At 33.1% G+C, this 18,097-nt stretch overlaps 1 protein-coding gene across 1 annotated transcript in view; it reads right to left on the bottom strand.

Moving 5' to 3' along the window:
• Gnat3 (G protein subunit alpha transducin 3) overlaps positions 1-18,097 on the bottom strand; it is a 40,968-nt gene that overhangs the window by 3,532 nt on the left and 19,339 nt on the right. The window contains exons 4-7 of the mRNA XM_042684692.1: positions 16,347-16,504; positions 11,046-11,174; positions 3,158-3,287; positions 2,830-2,983 (exon numbers count right to left, since the gene is read on the bottom strand). Of these exons, the coding sequence (XP_042540626.1) occupies positions 2,830-2,983; positions 3,158-3,287; positions 11,046-11,174; positions 16,347-16,504 (571 nt within the window). The remainder of the gene's footprint in view (positions 1-2,829; positions 2,984-3,157; positions 3,288-11,045; positions 11,175-16,346; positions 16,505-18,097) is intronic.

The following is an 18,097-nucleotide window of genomic DNA, read 5'->3' as shown; positions in this document are numbered from 1 at the left end:
AACCATCAAGTGTGTTTATTTGTAGTTTGTTTTTTTTTGGCCCTGGGACCTGAATTCTGGGCCTGGGTGGGTGCTTCCCCTTAGCTCTTCAACTAGCACTCTACCACTTGACTATAGTAGCACTTCCGGCTTTTTCTGCTTATGTGGTGCTCAAGAATCAAACTCAGGACCTCATGAATGCAAGGCAAGCACTCTTCCACTGAGCCATCTTCCCAGCCCCATTTACTTATAGATTTATAGACACATTCTAGCCACCACATATGATGGAATCGATGCAACCTATGTTTCCTTGGGTCTGGCTTACTTCACTTAATATATTCTTTCCAAGTCTTTCTATTTGCAATGATAAAATATCATTCTTTCGGTTGGAGAGTATAATTTCATTGTGTATAGATACAACCTTTTCTTAATCCATTTGTCCACTGAGAGGCATCTGGATTGATTCCATATCTTGGCTATGATAAACAATACTGCAGTGGACATGGTTGTTTTGATAGCTTTAGTATGGCCTTATTTATTTTCTATTGGATAAATGCACATGAGTGGAATTGCTGTGTCATAGGAAGCTCTATTTTTAGTTTTTTTGAGCAACCTCCAAACTGCTTTCCAGAATGTTTGAACAAGTTTACATTCCTACCAATGGCATAAGAGGTTCTTTTGGGCCATATATCCAAAAACATTTGTTACTGTTAGTTTTCTTGATAATGGCCATTCTAATTGTGGTGAGGTAGATCAGACTATGGATTTTAAAAAGTTCAATGTAAAATTTTAAAACTTTTTTTCATCTTTTTTTGTGGTTTTTATTGTAAAAATAGTGTACAGAGGGGTTAAAATTACATGAATCCAGCATTGTTACCTCCTCCTTTGTTCTTCCCCTACAAACTTTTTTGTACTTCTTTAATTTTTGAGTACATTGTAATTTGATTCTGCTGTCCTGCATCTTGTAGATACATTTTTCTAATTTGAGGAGGGGAAGGGAATTAAAAAATGCTTAAACAAGGATACAGGATAACCCAGTGTAACAATGAAATGTACAAGACACGATGTTGAAAGGGAAGAGCTAAGGAAGTGGGGAGGAAAGGGATGGTAGGGTAAAAATAAAGGAGGGGGTAGCAATGCTAGATGGGAAATGGACTCATTACTTGTTCATGTAACTGTAACCTCTCTGTACACTATCTTTACAATAAAAATATATATTAAAAATAGAAAGGTTAAAAAAAATTTAAAAAGTTATAAAAAGAAGAAATGCTCAAACAAGGATAGAAACAAGGATAAGCAAAGCCACCTGCACAACTATGTTCATTGCATAATGCACCACAACCAAGGTATGGAATCAGTTCAGATGTCCATTAGTGGACAAATTGATCAAGAAAATATTGTATACACACATAATAGAATTTTATTCATCCATTAGATAGAATGATATATCTATAGAAAAAATTAGGGTAAGTGAAGTAAGTCTGGCCAAGAAGATAAAAGTTGATTCTTTTTCTACCTCTGTAGAAGCTAGGATTAGCTTATAAACATGTAAGTAAATATATTAGGTGGTGTACAATATATAAATACATTAACTGAAATAAAGACAAGGGAGAATTTAGTGTATTACTATTGTAAGACAAACTCAAAATTCAGCAATATAAATTCCAGGAAAAAGGTACTTGGTTGTAGGAGTAGGTACGGTGTAGGAGTAGTCCAGGTGTAGTCAAGGGTGTAGGAGTAGGTAAATAACAAGGAAAATGGGGGGGGGGGGATGAAATCAAGAACTCAATGTATATGCTATGAAATTAAGAACAGCAAGGGAAGTGGTGATTTTGAATGGTTGAGTGAGAAGGTTGAAAGGGGTGACATTCATCAAAAGACATTGAATTCATAAACTGCTTTGCTAAATGGCAACTACTTTGTACAACTACTTGAAAATAATAAAATAATAATAAAAATGCCTGAGCAAACAATTGAAATAAAGGAACTTATTTCTTTATAAACTCAAAATGGTTCTAAGAAATCAATGTTACTATTTAGTGAATGAGTAGACCCTCTTTATTTAGTTTGAAATAGTATAGAATCATTTAGCAAATATTAGAGCATCTATATTTAATTTAATATAAGCATATGATTATGTTTTTATTTAAAATCAAGTATAAATTCATAAATAACAAAATAAAATATCATAGACCTTTATGTATTAGCTAGCATAAATATTTCTTTCTAGCATATCTGCCTTTATAATGTGGCATACATATCTATGCCAGGCTCTTAATATAATTGGACTAACACATGTATTTGAAGAGTGAAATTGAAATGTTGCTTATTAATAATGGATCATCTAAATACCATCCAAATATTTACAGAAAGTTTCCTCTCATGGTAAAACAACCCTTCAATGGAACTTGACCCTACTATACTGGCTAACAAGATTGACACTGAAATTTTGGGAAACCAGAAAAAAAAGTACCATTTTTCTCAAATTCATTCATGTTATCCAGTTGAAAAGCTTCAGATACTGAAGGGCCACTGAGATCTTATATAGCATTATAAGTTTTTGATAGGATGTACAATAAAAATACCTGCGTAGAATAAAGTCTGCCTTTCTATTACAGTGTTGGTGATAATGCAGTTTGCAGTTTCTTTGATGTATTACACAGAGGAGTAACTCTCTTTTCCAGTTTGTACACTGAGGTTTACTTTAATGTAGATAGAGAAGAATTGTATTTGTAATATTCTCATCTGTTTGGATTATATGCACAACTCAAATTGATTATATTCCTCATTATCTTTTGGATCCAGATTTATGCCTTGAAACATCTTATTACTACATAACTAAAGTCTTACCAGTGTATTCTGGAAAGCAGATGCTGAGATGTACCTTGGCTACCTTCTCTTGGAAGAGATCTTTTTTATTAAGAAAAAGGACAATGGAGGTGCTTGCAAAATACTTGTGATTGCAGATACTGTTAAACAGGTGAAGACTTTCATGCATCCGGTTCTGTTAGGTATAAAAGAGGAGAGTGTTTAAGATCATTGTGCAGTGTGAGAGTTAAACATTCTAAACTGTGATCTAAAAATGATATCCACCTCAGCAAAGCCTTCAGTGAGGTGGGAAATGTGCTAATTCTATTGGACAGTATAGACCTGGGCCTGGTTTACCTTTCACACTTACCACTTCTTCATCTTCTACTAGGACCATGTCATAGGCACTAAGCGCTGCACAGAATATAATGCACGTCACTCCTTCAAAGCAGTGAATCCATTTCTTTCTCTCTGATCTCTGTCCACCTACATCAAACATTCTTCAAAAAACATCAAATGAATAATGAATCCTCTAAGATTTATATAAAGGTTAATAGAGTTAAAAAGTCAATGTGACAATATATTTTAAATGTATTCTTTTGATTTTGTTGATTATTGAATCAACTTTATTTGATTACCTTGCAACTCAAGCACTACAGAAAAAAAACGTAAATTCATCCCCTCCTCTTTTTGATTTAAAAATAGTAGTAGGAAAAAAAATAGTTCCCATTCTGACTTTGTATAACTGGAAAATTTTTAAAATGAGTTTGATTTTTTTTAAAAATTAGCTTTAGGAGACTTTCATGAAAGCTTATCTGTACTAACATTTATTGTAGGAAACTAAAAGAAGACTAGAAGCTCCTCCTGTCATAACAACCTGTTTATTGCCTGATCTATCATCCTACATTGATTTGTTTATTCAAATTATTACTGTTTGTACTCTACATACTACACACAATAAAAGATCTTCTTAGAGTGAATTGAAAGATACAATCACTATCCTCATCAAAGAACTTATTGGCCAGTAAGCAGATGGTTATAATATTATATAGAGAAATACTGTGATATACAAACAAACCTTGACACTCAGGAGGATTGAAGTAAGCCTGGAGATCACCAAAACTCACAAGGGATGTTTGATAACTTGTTGTTGGCCTAGTTTTTGTAATTAGGTGAATGTAACCATTGTTGTAAAAGTAATCAATAGGTTTCTTAGAGTTATTATCAATCCCTTCCTTTCCCTTTTTCCCAGATACTACTAACCCCAAATGCAATCTTAAATCATTCATATCTTTCCAACTTTTCTCTCTCAACACCAGTATCTCTAGATCCAGAGTAAAAGCATCCTCTTTTCTCTGTTTAATATTACAGACACAAAATACATTCTTAGGGCACCTAGACTTCTGTTTTAATGTTTTTAATGTAATGTTTAAATGAATTTTATGAATTCCTTATTATGGCACTTTCCTGTCAGATTCGTGATCACTCATATGACTGCTATTGTTCTGATTCCTCCCTACCTTGCTATGCTCATTTTCTTTCATTATCTTTTCTTCAATGTAGTCTAACCAAAAGTCTGATTTTTTTTTTAGTTCTTACTGTAAATGTAATATCTTTCTGTCTCAAGAATTTTGCACAAGCATAGGGACACAGATTTGTTTTTTCCTTATATGAGTGTTTCTTTGTCAACTTTCAACCCTTAATAACAATAGTTTTCTACAGAAGTTCTATTATGAAATACTTTGGCTTAGATCTGGTGAATACTTCTCCAACTAGTCATGGTAGTGGTGACTTAGAGAATTTATTCCAAGGCTGGTCTTTTCTTTGTGGATAATATTTGGATAGTTTTTGGTTTAATAAATCTTTTCTTCCAGAGATCTCTTGGTCTCAATAATTTTCATTTTGCAGTACCAATGCAGAATTATGCTGGTTAATAGTAAATTAAGACAATATGCTCATAATATTTCTAAGAGTTCAATAGTTACATTTCAATTGGTTAACTTAAATGCAAATTTTAAACTGCAGTTTCAGACTTATAACCTAAAAGAAAGGGTCAGAAATTGAAATTTATCACAAATTTACTTTATACCTACCAGTTAGCATTTTTAAGAAAACAAGGACAAAATATGCATATTTGACATTTATATTTTTAGTAAGAGCACAATTTTCTATGAAATCAGTCTTCTTTGTATTTTATTGTATTTTATTTTTTTTTAGTTTATTCAAAATACCTTAACTTACCTAAACTGTCTTATGTGAGGCAAAAGGAAAAATTCAGGTCATCACTCATTTCTCCTTTAAATTCTCATATTACTAATTACAGTAGATTGATCTTAATACTTTATGACTTCACTATTTTCTAGGACTATAAGCATTACACTTCATTTAAACTTCATTTAAATTTCACTATGAATTTTGAAAGTGGATGCAATCATTTTTCTTATTGCTCAAATGAGCTCATAAGCAACTCATTCAAGCCTTCTTTACTCAGTTAACATTTTTTGAGATTGTTATGTTCTAGACACTAACTGGTTCTCTGAACACCATTGTTATATTGTGTGTCACTGGCTCCTGATAAATAAATCTATGTACTTAGACCAGAGGATTCAACCAGTAACAGTGCTTATCATTAGCTCCAAAACCTTCATCAGTGGACTGAAATTATCTTTACTAAAAGTCTACCCTTTATTTTCAGGATGTGCAGTTTTTCTGTGGGATGTAAAATCTTGGTGGGCAAAAATGTAAACCTCTTTTTTTCTCTTTTAATGAAGATAGGATAGAGCTTCTGGATTTCAGCTTACTTTTGTCCTGATAATACTTCTTTGTGCCATATGGGAAAATACTACTCTACCCACTTTACAGATGAAGAAACCGAGTCATTGAGAAGTTAAGTGGTTTGTTTGAACATTCACAGTAAATAAGGCATGCAGCTCACAAATATAACCCTTGGACTCATTTTCTATCAGTATAATTATGGTATCCAATAAAATATCTTAATGAGCTTAGCTTTCTTTCTAGAGCAAAGATGACTCAGTCTTTACTCAGACTGATAAAATGGCTTCTGAAACTCTATCCTAGCCTGAATGGTTACAATTTCCTCATTTATGTCTAACCTTATAAGCGACATATTGTTTTGTACAGAGTGATGTAAGAGACAAAGGTCCAGGGAACACAGAACATTTTGCTAATGTCATTTGCTATTAGTGAGCTTAAAGGCCCATTGCCAAATGAGAGCAAGAGCCAGACATTTGTTTCCCTGTTGATGTTCCTAGAAATCATGTTATTCCTAAGAAAAGTGAGATGGAAAAGATAGATGAAGTAATTTATTTTTTATATGGAAGAGTGTATAGTAATTAATTTTTCATTTACAAAGTGAAATTAGAAAGTTTTATATATGTACATATATTGATATATATATACATATATGTAGATACATAGGTACATCTTGATATAATGTCTATGTCTATCTATCTATCTATCTATATATTATGACAGTTTCAGTTTTTCCTCTCAATTTGAATTTAGGCCTACTTTATGTAAATTTCTACGAACTATAAAAAAACAATATTCAGACTTCAAAAGTGGAGTGCTTACTTCTATATATGATTGTAGAAGCATTCTTATAAAATCATTATCGTTATGTGAACAATAAAAATAAAATCTGAAGAGAATATATATTTGCTGCCTGAATCCTTATAGTAACCAAATATAAAGGTTAATTACTGATAACACAAGACATCCCTGAATATTCTCTAAATAAAGATTTGAGATGTTTTTTTGTTTTATTTATTAATTTTTGGGGGGGAGAAGGGAAGTAAATTTTACTTATATCTGTTATATAAACTAACAAATTTTGACTTTGGAAGCAAAATATTAATTTTCAATGAAAGAATATGATATAGCTAAAAATATAGGCCAGAATTTTAAGTGATAGCAGAATATTGATTATAGGCTAAATTACCCATGATATTAAAATGGGACAAGCTATTAGTTATAGGACCTTAGATTAAATAGAAGACTAAACAGTTATGTTTATAGTAGTATAAGCAGTTGGAAAGCTGTTGAGTTTTTATGGGTTTTATGGCTATTTGAGAGCAGCTTTCTTATACTTTATACTAGAAGGGATTATTATGAAATAATATGTCTATTATAACTGCTCCACAATCATTGTGATAGCTACAAGTCAACAGTGATTTCCAGCTAGCTTCTGTCAGATATCTTTGCTTAACCTATGTGTGACCATCCGAAAAACCACCATTTCTAAAATTTTCTATGTATTTAACCACATATAAAAGAATACATGATCTACCGATTTCCTTCATACTGTTCTTTTGATAAGATTTATTCAAGATGTTAAACTGCATCAGAGTTGCAATAATTTGTTAAGGTGGCTACAAAGGAGAGGACCAACTGGTAGACCTGAGTCATTCCTACATAGTCCAGTCACAGTGCCTAATTAAATCATTCCCTTGTGCCCAGTTATAAAAACATTGAAGAATAGCTACTTATAGAAACCTACAATACTAATAGAGGTCTAATCCCTTAAAGACTTAGGATTTTAATATGAATCATGAAGATTTATAACCACAAAGGATCTAGTGTCTTTAAATCTCCATAATTGTTAATATTATTTTACCCTTACCTACTTTATACTGAATATTTGTATGCATAAATTTGCAATTAAATACTACTAGGTAATTCTCTGAACTATTCTGTTCATAAAAATATCATGACAATATACATAATATAATCATAACCAAACCTAGAATAACTATATTGTATACAAGCATTATTATTCTAAAAGAATCTGAAAGAGAATAACATCTAACAAGAGAGATAGCAACTGGGTAGATCTAACCAGCCTTTTTCTAAGCACAAATTAATGTAGTAAAGATAATTCAATTTCATATTTCAAGAAAACTTTCATTTATTTCATATCACAGATATGCTGCTCAAACATTCTTGAAACCAGTCATGCTAAATTTACAAAATTGGAAGGTCTTTGTTGTAGTAAGGGCTGACCTTTGGTTTTTCACTCCTAAATAATTTAAAGTACATTCATTTCTGTCTTTTAATATGAAACATTTAAGGAAAAGTTACTTTGACAAATCCTTGTAGATATATTTCTGAGTTATTTGCTCTGAGGAATTGTTCTTTAATAAAAAAGGCTTTTATTTTCATTTCACTTTCCACTTACATAGTACTTTAAACATTTCTAAAAACAATTTATCATTTTGACAGGTGGAGCTATGGTTTGATAAGAATGCTATAATTTGTTTTATCAGTTTGACAGTTGGAGTTTTAGTTTGATAAGAATCCTAAGGTAATTTTCATTCAATGGAATGATACACTGGAGATGATGAGCTACATCAGGAGAGAATTTTCCACTTTGGTGTTCCTATTTAAAATTCTAGTATTCTGTAATTTAATATGCAAATAAGTCTTCAGTTTTAAATAGTCACAGGATGATTTATACTATATGAATACATCAGTGCTAATGCAATATAGTTTAACATCTGGGAAACGGCTGAAATGAGGTTGTTAGGCTCATTATTTTTGCATTTCATATTTCGAAGTATAAAAATTTCTACTATCAAAGTCTACACACATTTGCACAATTCTTTAGCACCTAAAAGAGAGACGATTCAACTGTGAGAATTTACTAAATGATTAACATGATTCAGTTGTTGAGACTAAACTTTAAAAATGGTTTACAATGACTAATCATTCCTTAAGGAAAAAATTAAAAATATTTTTATTTTATGTTGGAGGCTGTTATTTTGTCTTCTCTTCCACTTCTCACTGATAAGAATCACAAATGACCAACAACCTTGGAAGGAATATTTGCTCTATAGTAAAACAATGACTTCTCCTAAAATTATCTGCTAACCTATCAGTGTAAAGAATATGGGTTTGGAAGACAGAAAGATGTACACATTGATCTTAAGACCTGCAGTGCAATGTAAGAACATGGCAAAACTTCCAACTCATTTTAACCTCCATTTCTTCCACCTTTATCTTACATAATGTAACTATACCAAGCTTATCATACTCCATGAAGGTATGGAACACAGAGGGCTTGATATGGTCATTCATTCAGCAAAAACTGATTACGCAATGTTTTCCTCTTCGTAACTGCTGAGTAAAGCCTTAAGAGACATGCCCCCTTGGCCTCTCAGATTCAGCATATATGTGGAAGAAACAGAAACAAAAGAAGAAATGAATAAAGCACAAAACAATCTCATATATAAGGCGAAGGGATAGTGTGTTGTATAAATGATGGAATGGATGTTGTTCTGACAAGAATAGTTGTTGTTCCCAACTTTGCATTTAGTACTATATGTTGAAATTATCAGTGGTGGGGTATATACACCATAGAAATCATCAAGGGCTACAAACTGATGCCCATAACTAACTGATGCCCATACTTGTTCTTTCACTCCATTTTCCCAGAAAACCTGTTAGACATTTGGCACTGCACTGTTGCTGGGTAACAGTGGAAGAGATATGAAGGGATGGTAAACAGCATACAAGATTCCAAGAAGAGGCAACTGATTTGAGATCTCCATGATAAAAAGGAGACAGTCTTTGGGAGGTAGGATACTCTAGGCAAGGTCTATAGCAAGTACCAAGGCCCAAGCTGTAAATTGGCTGTAATTCCAAGTAAGCATTCCTGAGAAGTTACTCAGTAATAGGGGCAGCAACCAGGATTGTGGGCTTTCAAATATTCCATAGGTGACGTTGTTGTGTAGCTGCTTCCAGATTATCAGAACTCAGAAAAGTCCACTGTTTCTTGTGAGATAAGATGCATGAAGTAATATCACATACTGCTGGGACTTCATTTGATAAAATCTTCATGGCAAACTTGCTAAGTATGTGTTCTTTACCACGGTGCTATTTATTGGAAGGTATGGGATTGGAATTTTGGATTGACTAGCCTCAAGACCCATAGGACCTTCTCTGTATTTCTCTCAGAAACATGGAGAGGGGTAAAAGGAGTAAGATCATAAAGGGAATGTGTCAAAAATGCATTGTGAAGGCTACAATAGAAGGGAGAAGCAATGGGACCTGGGTTCCCAAAGGAAATTTCACCATATGAACAAAGTTTAACAATCTGAAGAAATTTGTTGACAAAGAGACACTACACCACTGTGGACCAAGAGAGAATGCCGATTTTAGCATCTTCCCTTTCTGCCCATATTTTTTCTTTGGCTATTCTTCCAGAAAACTATTTGTGGGCCTGAAATTTACTGTGAATTTTGAATGCTTGACTTTCATATTCATTGAAGATAATCTTGTCTATATAAATAGATGTTACAGCTAACCAGTTTCCATCAATATTTCAAAAGCTTTATCCCGATTAAAAAATTGTGACACCAATTACTAGTCATTCATTTTACTTCATGAATGACTATAAATGATTCATATCAGCTTTTCTCTAATTTTTATATTCTTTAAAATTATTGGGTGCATAAAGGACTGTATTAATTATATTTTATTGATTTTTTATTTGTAAAGTATACAAATATGACCAAGTATTATTTTAATATTCATCTCATTTTCCATAGAAAAAAGATGTTAAGCTTAATATAACTGTAAATAAATTTTTGACTTGTCTCATGAAAAAAACAGGAAAGAAAAAGGTGTTACTCATCCAGTAATACATTCTAACACTATATTATTAATTTCTATTCTTGATTAAGTCAGAGTGATTTTTGAGGTACAATTTCTAGGAAGGGTTTGATAATGTGATAGCCATAAAATAATGGTTCATTTTCATATCCAAAACCTACTTATAAAATATGGTTTGTTTTTCTAGTAAATAACATAGCATTCAAATAATTCTCTTTAATTATTTGCATTTTAAGCTAAGGCGACAGATTTAGTAGAAATATTTCTAGCCAATGAGAAGGAAGAGGCAAGGGATATAGGATCTCTGCCACCTGTGGCTTTAAATGTTATTTAAATATATTTCTTTTTTAAAAAATCTAAAAGGCAATTTTGTCAGTTTTAAATATGAGGAAAAGAGAACCTCACTCCCATCCAGTTATGACCAAATCACTGCAGGCTGAGAAGAAGGGTGAAACTCTGAATGAGACTCAGGACAAGCAGTGGGTGTGGACAGCAGGAATAAAGGTGCTTTGAGAAATCAGCAAGTCCAGATTCACTGTAACTGACCCTGGCATAGAACTTCTCAGAAAGAAACACTGAGCCTAATGCACATTCTCTCCATCCTTCAGAGCTGTATTTTTTCATACCTGAAGTTCAAATCTTTGAAGGAGAATTGCGTTTCAATGATTCCTGTTGTTTTCACTCGAGAATGTAGAACATCTTGCTCATTTGGCACATACTCACCAGCTGTTATTCTATCTAAATCATTAAGGTAGCTAATAAAAATGAAAACAGAAATAGAATTGTTAGCAAATATTTATATACTTCATGACACACCAGGAATCAACATAAGTCAACTTTAGTTTAGAGTCCATTAAAAATAATTAACTTCAGTGTGCTGCCTATCAGATTACCAGGTAGGATGATATAGGGCTGCAGATCTGGGGTGTGGCAAAGCTTAACATCTGGGTCCTCTGCTCAAAGAAGCCAGCTCCTCACTGGTCAACCTACACTTTATGAAGTATGTATGATAATTCTGCTGATGTGAAGATGGGAGGATGAAAGGAAATTGCTTTTTCAAGGCCTTTTAAATATGTCTGTCTATTTTGAGGCAAGCATTGTAACACTTGTAATAACGTCGTAGACTTGCCTCAATATTCTGTGGTTTGTATTTGGGCCCTTTATTCTTCTAGGCATTTATTATTGGTAGTACTGAGTGAGGATCAAGCTCAGGGCCTCAGGCTTGCTACGCAGGCATTCAGCCACTTGAATGGTGTCTCCAGCACCTTTTTGCTTTTAGTTAATTTTCAGATAGGAGTTTCAATGTTTTGTTTAGTCTGGCCTGAATTATGATTCCCCCACCTAGATCTCTCACTTGGATGATCAGTGTGCATCATGATTCCCTGCCAATAGGCACAGAGGATTTTTACAAGTGATTGGTTTTAGTGTTGTTATTTGAAGGTTGTTTGTGATATTTTGCATGAGATTCCTAGTTTAGAATTCACCTTTTTACAGCAATTGCCCTAATGAATTCTAAACAGCTTAGTAAAAGAAGTATATGTGAGAGCAGGGATTATACCGTGGGGGAGGGACATACAAAGCAACAAAGAAATCGTTTTATAAATATGTTAGAAACCGTCGCATGAAAGGAAAAACATTTCAATACTTATCTTGGGGTTCATTTCACCTAACATCAACTTGGGGTGGGGGAGGGGGAGATGGGAAGGGGAAACAAAGGAGGAGGCAACAATGCTTGATAAGAAATGTACTCATCTTTCCCATGTAATTGTAATCCCTCTGTATGGTATTTTCACATTAAAATAAGAAGAAGAAAGAAAGAAAGAAAGAAAGAAAGAAAGAAAGAAAGAAAGAAAGAAAGAAAGAAAGAAAGAAAGAAAGAAAGAAAGATGGAAGGAAGGAAGGAAGAAAGAAAGAAAGAAAGAAAAAAGAAAGAAAGAAAGAAAGAAAGAAAGAATGAATATGTGACTTTCATGCTGGTCCACATTCAAACTAACTCATGAAATTGCTGACCTATGACTGCTTCTATACTTTTGGGGACAGGAAGCTGAATTTATATTTGCCCCTAGGGCCTACTCCTTTCATTTCCACTAGTTCAGTGGGCGTTTTTAATCTGAGTCTCTACTCTGTTTAAACTCAATACTATGTCTTCTGTACCCAACAGTGTCCAGTTAGTAGTGATGATGGGCCGGGATAGGTTTGATTAAGGTCTACAGTTTATGTATGCATTAGGATTAGAAGAAGGAAACTACTCTCAAATTTTTCATCCCTGAAACCAAATAAGTCTATATATTGTAACTAAGTGCTTTGCTGCTTTTTGTTTGTTTGTTTTTTGAAAGTCCTAATTAGGGCCATTAGTACTGTGGCTGTTTCTATGAAATTTTTGCATACAAGTAATAATAACTCAATAATGCTTTGAGTTTGGTGTTGATGGTACTAACGTTTGAATTTAAGATTTTGTGCTTACCAGTTAGGTGCTTCATAACATAAGCCATGTCTCAAGTTCAAGCTCTTACTGGAATATTTGCTGACAGATTTGTCTAATACTTTAACCAAGATTATCGATAGGGCTTAATGAAAGGGGAAAAACGTAACCATAAATTTCATTGAGAAGGAAATTGACAGGCAGCATTCCACTGAATATTAGAAATTGTTATGAAGTTGGGTTTATTTAGGGGTGTTTGGACAAATTGTTTTGTCAATGTGTGTGAAAATGTAAGAATGAAATCCTTCTCCGTATCACTCATACAAGCTAACAAAAGTTGAGTGATAAGTCAAGATATAAATATATCAACAATATGTTGTTAACTTTTACCAATGTTTGAAACCTACATTTTATCTGGAGAAGTAAAAGTCTGTGTGAATGTTCTATTGATTAATCTCCATCTGTGATAGTTTATTATTGGTTGGTCACTTCAGCCTTGGTAAACTTTAAATAAACAAACCTACCATAACAGAAACTTATTCTAATGATAGTTAAACCATTACTTGGTAAATATATATTTTTGTGCCTTTATGTTTGCATGTGCAAATGATTTTAGACAAAGCCGAGACATTAGCAGACTGCCAATTTTGCATTTAAAATGTGTATTTTAATAAGCAAATATGGGATTTGGGTGTTCAAGCATGTATGTAAAGCTTAGATCAAATAGGCCCTTAGTATATTTGCCCCAAATCCCTAAAAAAATTTGATTCTTCTTTCATCATGTAAAACATTTTTTTTCCTGGTAAGATATGTTAATTCCTCAAGCATGTGGGATTGCAGAGCACACTAACTGGCCCCAATCACTAAAAATGCAATCTTAACAACTCTCTTTCTTGCTTACTATTGTCAGGTCTCTTTGTTCTTTTCTTTCTCTCTCTTTTCCTTCCTTCCTTCCTTCCTTCCTTCCTTCCTTCCTTCCTTCCTTTCTTTCTTTCTTCCTTCCTTTCTTTTTTTGAGGAACTGGTGAGAATGCCATATTGCAAGTCCCACGCTTTCTTTTACTCTAATTACATTCTTCCCTTTGTTAGTCTCAGGAAAAAGAATGTCTAGATTTGAGATCTAATACCTTATTTGCACATGCATGCAAACGCACACACACACATATATACGTACATACATAAAGGAAAGAAATGCGAGCAATCTTGATCTACTTAGAACATATGAATTAAACATGCAGTATAGTAATCTCATTATACATTGAATCTGTTATATATTAAAGTTTACAATGAAAATTGAATAAAGTATTTTGGAAGACAGAAATGGCTATTTATTTTTCAATTCATTTTTAACAATCTTTTATTTTACTTACCCTTAAGAACATTTTAGAATAGAAAAAAAAACACATTTCACATTTCTAGCTTTGGGCTTATATATAAAGTATTTCTGAGACATAGAAAATACTTTTCCCATTTTCCTTGTTGTTTTATTTTAATTTGTGAAATCAAAAATTGTTACAATATGGACAACATCCATAAAACCAATACAAATCAACGTAGTTTAATCGTATCTAACTTGAAGAAAACATAAATGCTCTTAATTAGATTGATAGTTGGGAACAAAGACATATGTTAAGTATTTAAACCAAAGAATCACTTTAAAAAGTGTGATAAAATGTCATTTCACGGAAGTGGCGCTGTGGCTCAAGCTGTAGAGCACACGCCTTGAGCTGAAGAGCTGAGGGACAGCGCCCAGGCCCAGAGTTCAAGCCCCACGACCGACTTAAAAAATAATGTCATTTCACTAACCTAATTATATGAGTGGCAAATAAGTTGCCAACAAGTATTTTACTACTGAAGCACAAATAATTTCATAAACACAATAAACGAGAACATAATTATATTTCTTTCAATATACTAGCTATCATGATTCCAAGGGGGAATAGTATTAATACCATGTGCTCTCAATTAAATATATTAAGTATAGTTCATCATCCTTGTGTATATGGCTTTTTCTCACTCTCAGTGTAGAACTTTACTAAGCCATATTTTGTAAGATATTCTATCCAGTGTCCTTAAACACATTGTGGTTTCCATTACCAAGGAGTAACATTTGCAAGTAATGTTTTACTACACAGCAGAGACTTTTACTGTTTAAGCCTGGCAGGTACTGAGGCACTGTGAAAAGCAGTTATCAAGTTTATGTTATCTCCAAATGTCACTAGGCCTCTGTCTCCTCAGAGAACTACAGGCAGCATTACCCGTCAAAGCAATGTGTCTTTTGGAATTTGGGGTATAAGATAACAATGACTCTTTAGAGAATGCTCCCCACCACTGAAGTTATATAGCAATTTCTTTGTCTACCACGATTAAATCTGATATTTTCTTTCACTTTTATATTCCTTTAATATTGTTTTTGAATGATGTGTTGTTAGCTTGTTCTTTCTAAGGCCTCTGTAAAGGAATATTTAATGCGTTTTATACATTTTGTATGCACAGAGAGAAATGCGAAGTGGATAATTAGATATCTTATGCATACATTCTTGCATATATATAAAATGGTGGCATAGGTTAAGAACTACCTGTTAAAAGGAAATTGTGATATTAATAATGAAATTTTGCCTGGCTCTGGTGGCTCACACTTGTAATCCTAGTTACTCAGGAGGCTAAAATCTGAGGATCAAAAGTTGAAGCCAGCCTGGGCAGGAAAGTCCATGAAACTCATACTTCTAGTAAACTACACAAAAAACTGGAAGTGAAGCTCAAGTAGCTCAAGTGGGGAACATTAGCCTTGAGCTAAAGAAGCTCAGAAATAGAACCCAGACCCAGGGTTCAAGCCCCAGGACCAGCAAAAAAAAAAAAAAAAAAAAAACTAAAAACTAAAACTAAAAATATTGAAAATATTACTGATGAATCTTCTACATCTTCTACATTCCTTTTGGCTAATGGATAATATTAGATAGATAATATTAGATAATATTAGCTGTGGAAATTCTATCATCATCCATGTGACACCAAAAGTATTTCAAAATATACGAATGTTTATGAAATCAATAGATTACTTTCTTCTAGCATTTTGTACTTCATTTATCAAGCTACTGTGCTAAAGAATACATCACTAATAACATTATTCTGGAGGATAATTTCAGTAACAACACAGGTGATATTGATTAAAATAGCCCCAAACCTCATTGTGCGTATCTATACTGTGTATTAATCATTAATGTGTAACTTGTGGATAATCATTAACACCTTTTCATTAGGAAAAAATGATACTTTTTTTCCAGACAAGTAGTTTTATGACTATATAATTTCACCATAAATTTTTCTACATCTCATTTATGACACTTTGTTTCTTCTTATTTCTCTTCAAATGCTTTTTAGTTTCTATAATTAATATGCAAAGTGATTTACTTTCCTAACCTGTGTTTAAAGTACATAATATGCAGAGTTATAAAACTGTAAAAGCCTCGTCTGAAATCAATGCCTGTGCACATGGATTCACTTACTAAGCTGCTGAGTCATTGAGCTGGTATTCTGATGCCCTTTCAAAGCAGGCCTGGATTCCTGGATCTTTCCACAGTCGTTTTATTACCTCAGCCAGTTGTGGTGTCATGTCACCATCTTCCAGTGTACTTGCCATGGCAAAAAGATGTTGTTGGTCTTCCTAGCATGATGTTTTTTGGTGAGAACAAAAATACAATATTTTAGTTTGACATTTTTATTAAAAATCTTACTCCTTTTGCTAATAATTTCACTTGTTTATGTTTCCAAAATGTATTAAATTGGGTACTACAAAAGTTCCTTGGAAAAGCTCACTGCTGCCTGGAAAAGTTCTTTAAAGAAGCTAGAAGCCAGGCACCTATGGCTCTAGCCTCTAATCCTAACTAGTACCTAGGAGTCTGAGATCTGAGGATTGAAGTTGGAAGCCAGCTGGGGCAGTAAAGTCCATGAGACTCTGATCTCCAATAACCTACTCAGAGAAGGCTGGATGTAGCACTGCAGCTCAAGTGGGAGAGCTCTAACCTTGAGCAAAGAAGAGTTCAGGAACAATGCCTAGGCCCTGAGTTCAAGCCCAAGACTGGAAAAAGAAAAAGAAATTAGGAGATTTTAATAGGTAAGATGGGCTTTTGAAGATGATATCAAAAAGGATAACAGTAACTTGGTTTGGTACAATGTGAACTCAGAGTTCTTAACTGGCATTTTCATATTTTTCAGTTTTGTCATAGTTATAGTTTTTAAAGGAAAACAAAAAGTCCAGGCAATACATTCACCTTACAATATTACATTTAAAAATACATATATAAGATTAGTTGGTATTACGTCTTTCTATATAAGTACCACGCACTAATCAGTTGCACCACTGGAGCTCCCAGCCTTTCTATATAGATCATATAGGTAAGTAACAGTAGATATTTACAGTCCCATAAAATTTGTGACTATCTAACTGCTCATTCCTGACCTCTCAAGTACATTAATAGGGCAGTAATGTAGACTGTTTAAGAAACAAAAAGAAAAGAATAGAAAAGCAATGCTTGATAAGAAATGTACGCATTATCCTGCCCATGTAATTGTAACCCCTCTGTACAGTATGTTCACAAAAAAAAATTAAATTTAAAAAAAAAAGAAAATTTTTTATTGAACAATAAAAAAAATTCTCCTAGAATAATCTTTAGCGTCATAAAGGGAGAAAGAAATAGTTTACTGAATAAACAAACTATTTACAAAATTTATATTAGTGTTTTAACAATCAAAACTCTCATGATGAAAGTATTTTAAGGCAATAATTTGAGTTTCACAGTAATTAAATTGATTGTGATAATAGCTTAGGCAAATGAGGATTTGGGGCTCAAGTCTTGGCTGTCAGATGTCAAAGATTAGGTTCCACTGCCTAATAACCCTTCCAATAGATATTATCACAACAGTTCAGAAGCATGCAATAACTCACATGATCCTTACAACAAGCAAGAGATAGACACTATAGTTTCTCCATTAACATGTGTGGAATCTATACCTCCCACAAGTTAATTTGCTAAACCAATAAATACAATAAGAATTAGAAGAAGACTCAACTCAAATATATTTTGTGTGATGTCAAGGTGTTCAGAATGAAGTATATTCAGTGAGAATCTGTTGCTGTTTTAATAAAATTTGATTATTATCTAAAATTGACTCAAGGTTTATTCAATCATCTTATCCAGTTTGACTCTGTATTTAAAACAGGAGAGTGCCATTCCATTGGTAAATAATGAAAAATCGT

Source organism: Dipodomys spectabilis, unplaced genomic scaffold, assembly GCF_019054845.1.
Source record: "Dipodomys spectabilis isolate Male_0828 unplaced genomic scaffold, ASM1905484v1 ptg000089l, whole genome shotgun sequence".
Lineage (NCBI taxonomy): Eukaryota > Metazoa > Chordata > Mammalia > Rodentia > Heteromyidae > Dipodomys > Dipodomys spectabilis.
This window is presented reverse-complemented; position numbering and strand designations above follow the sequence as displayed.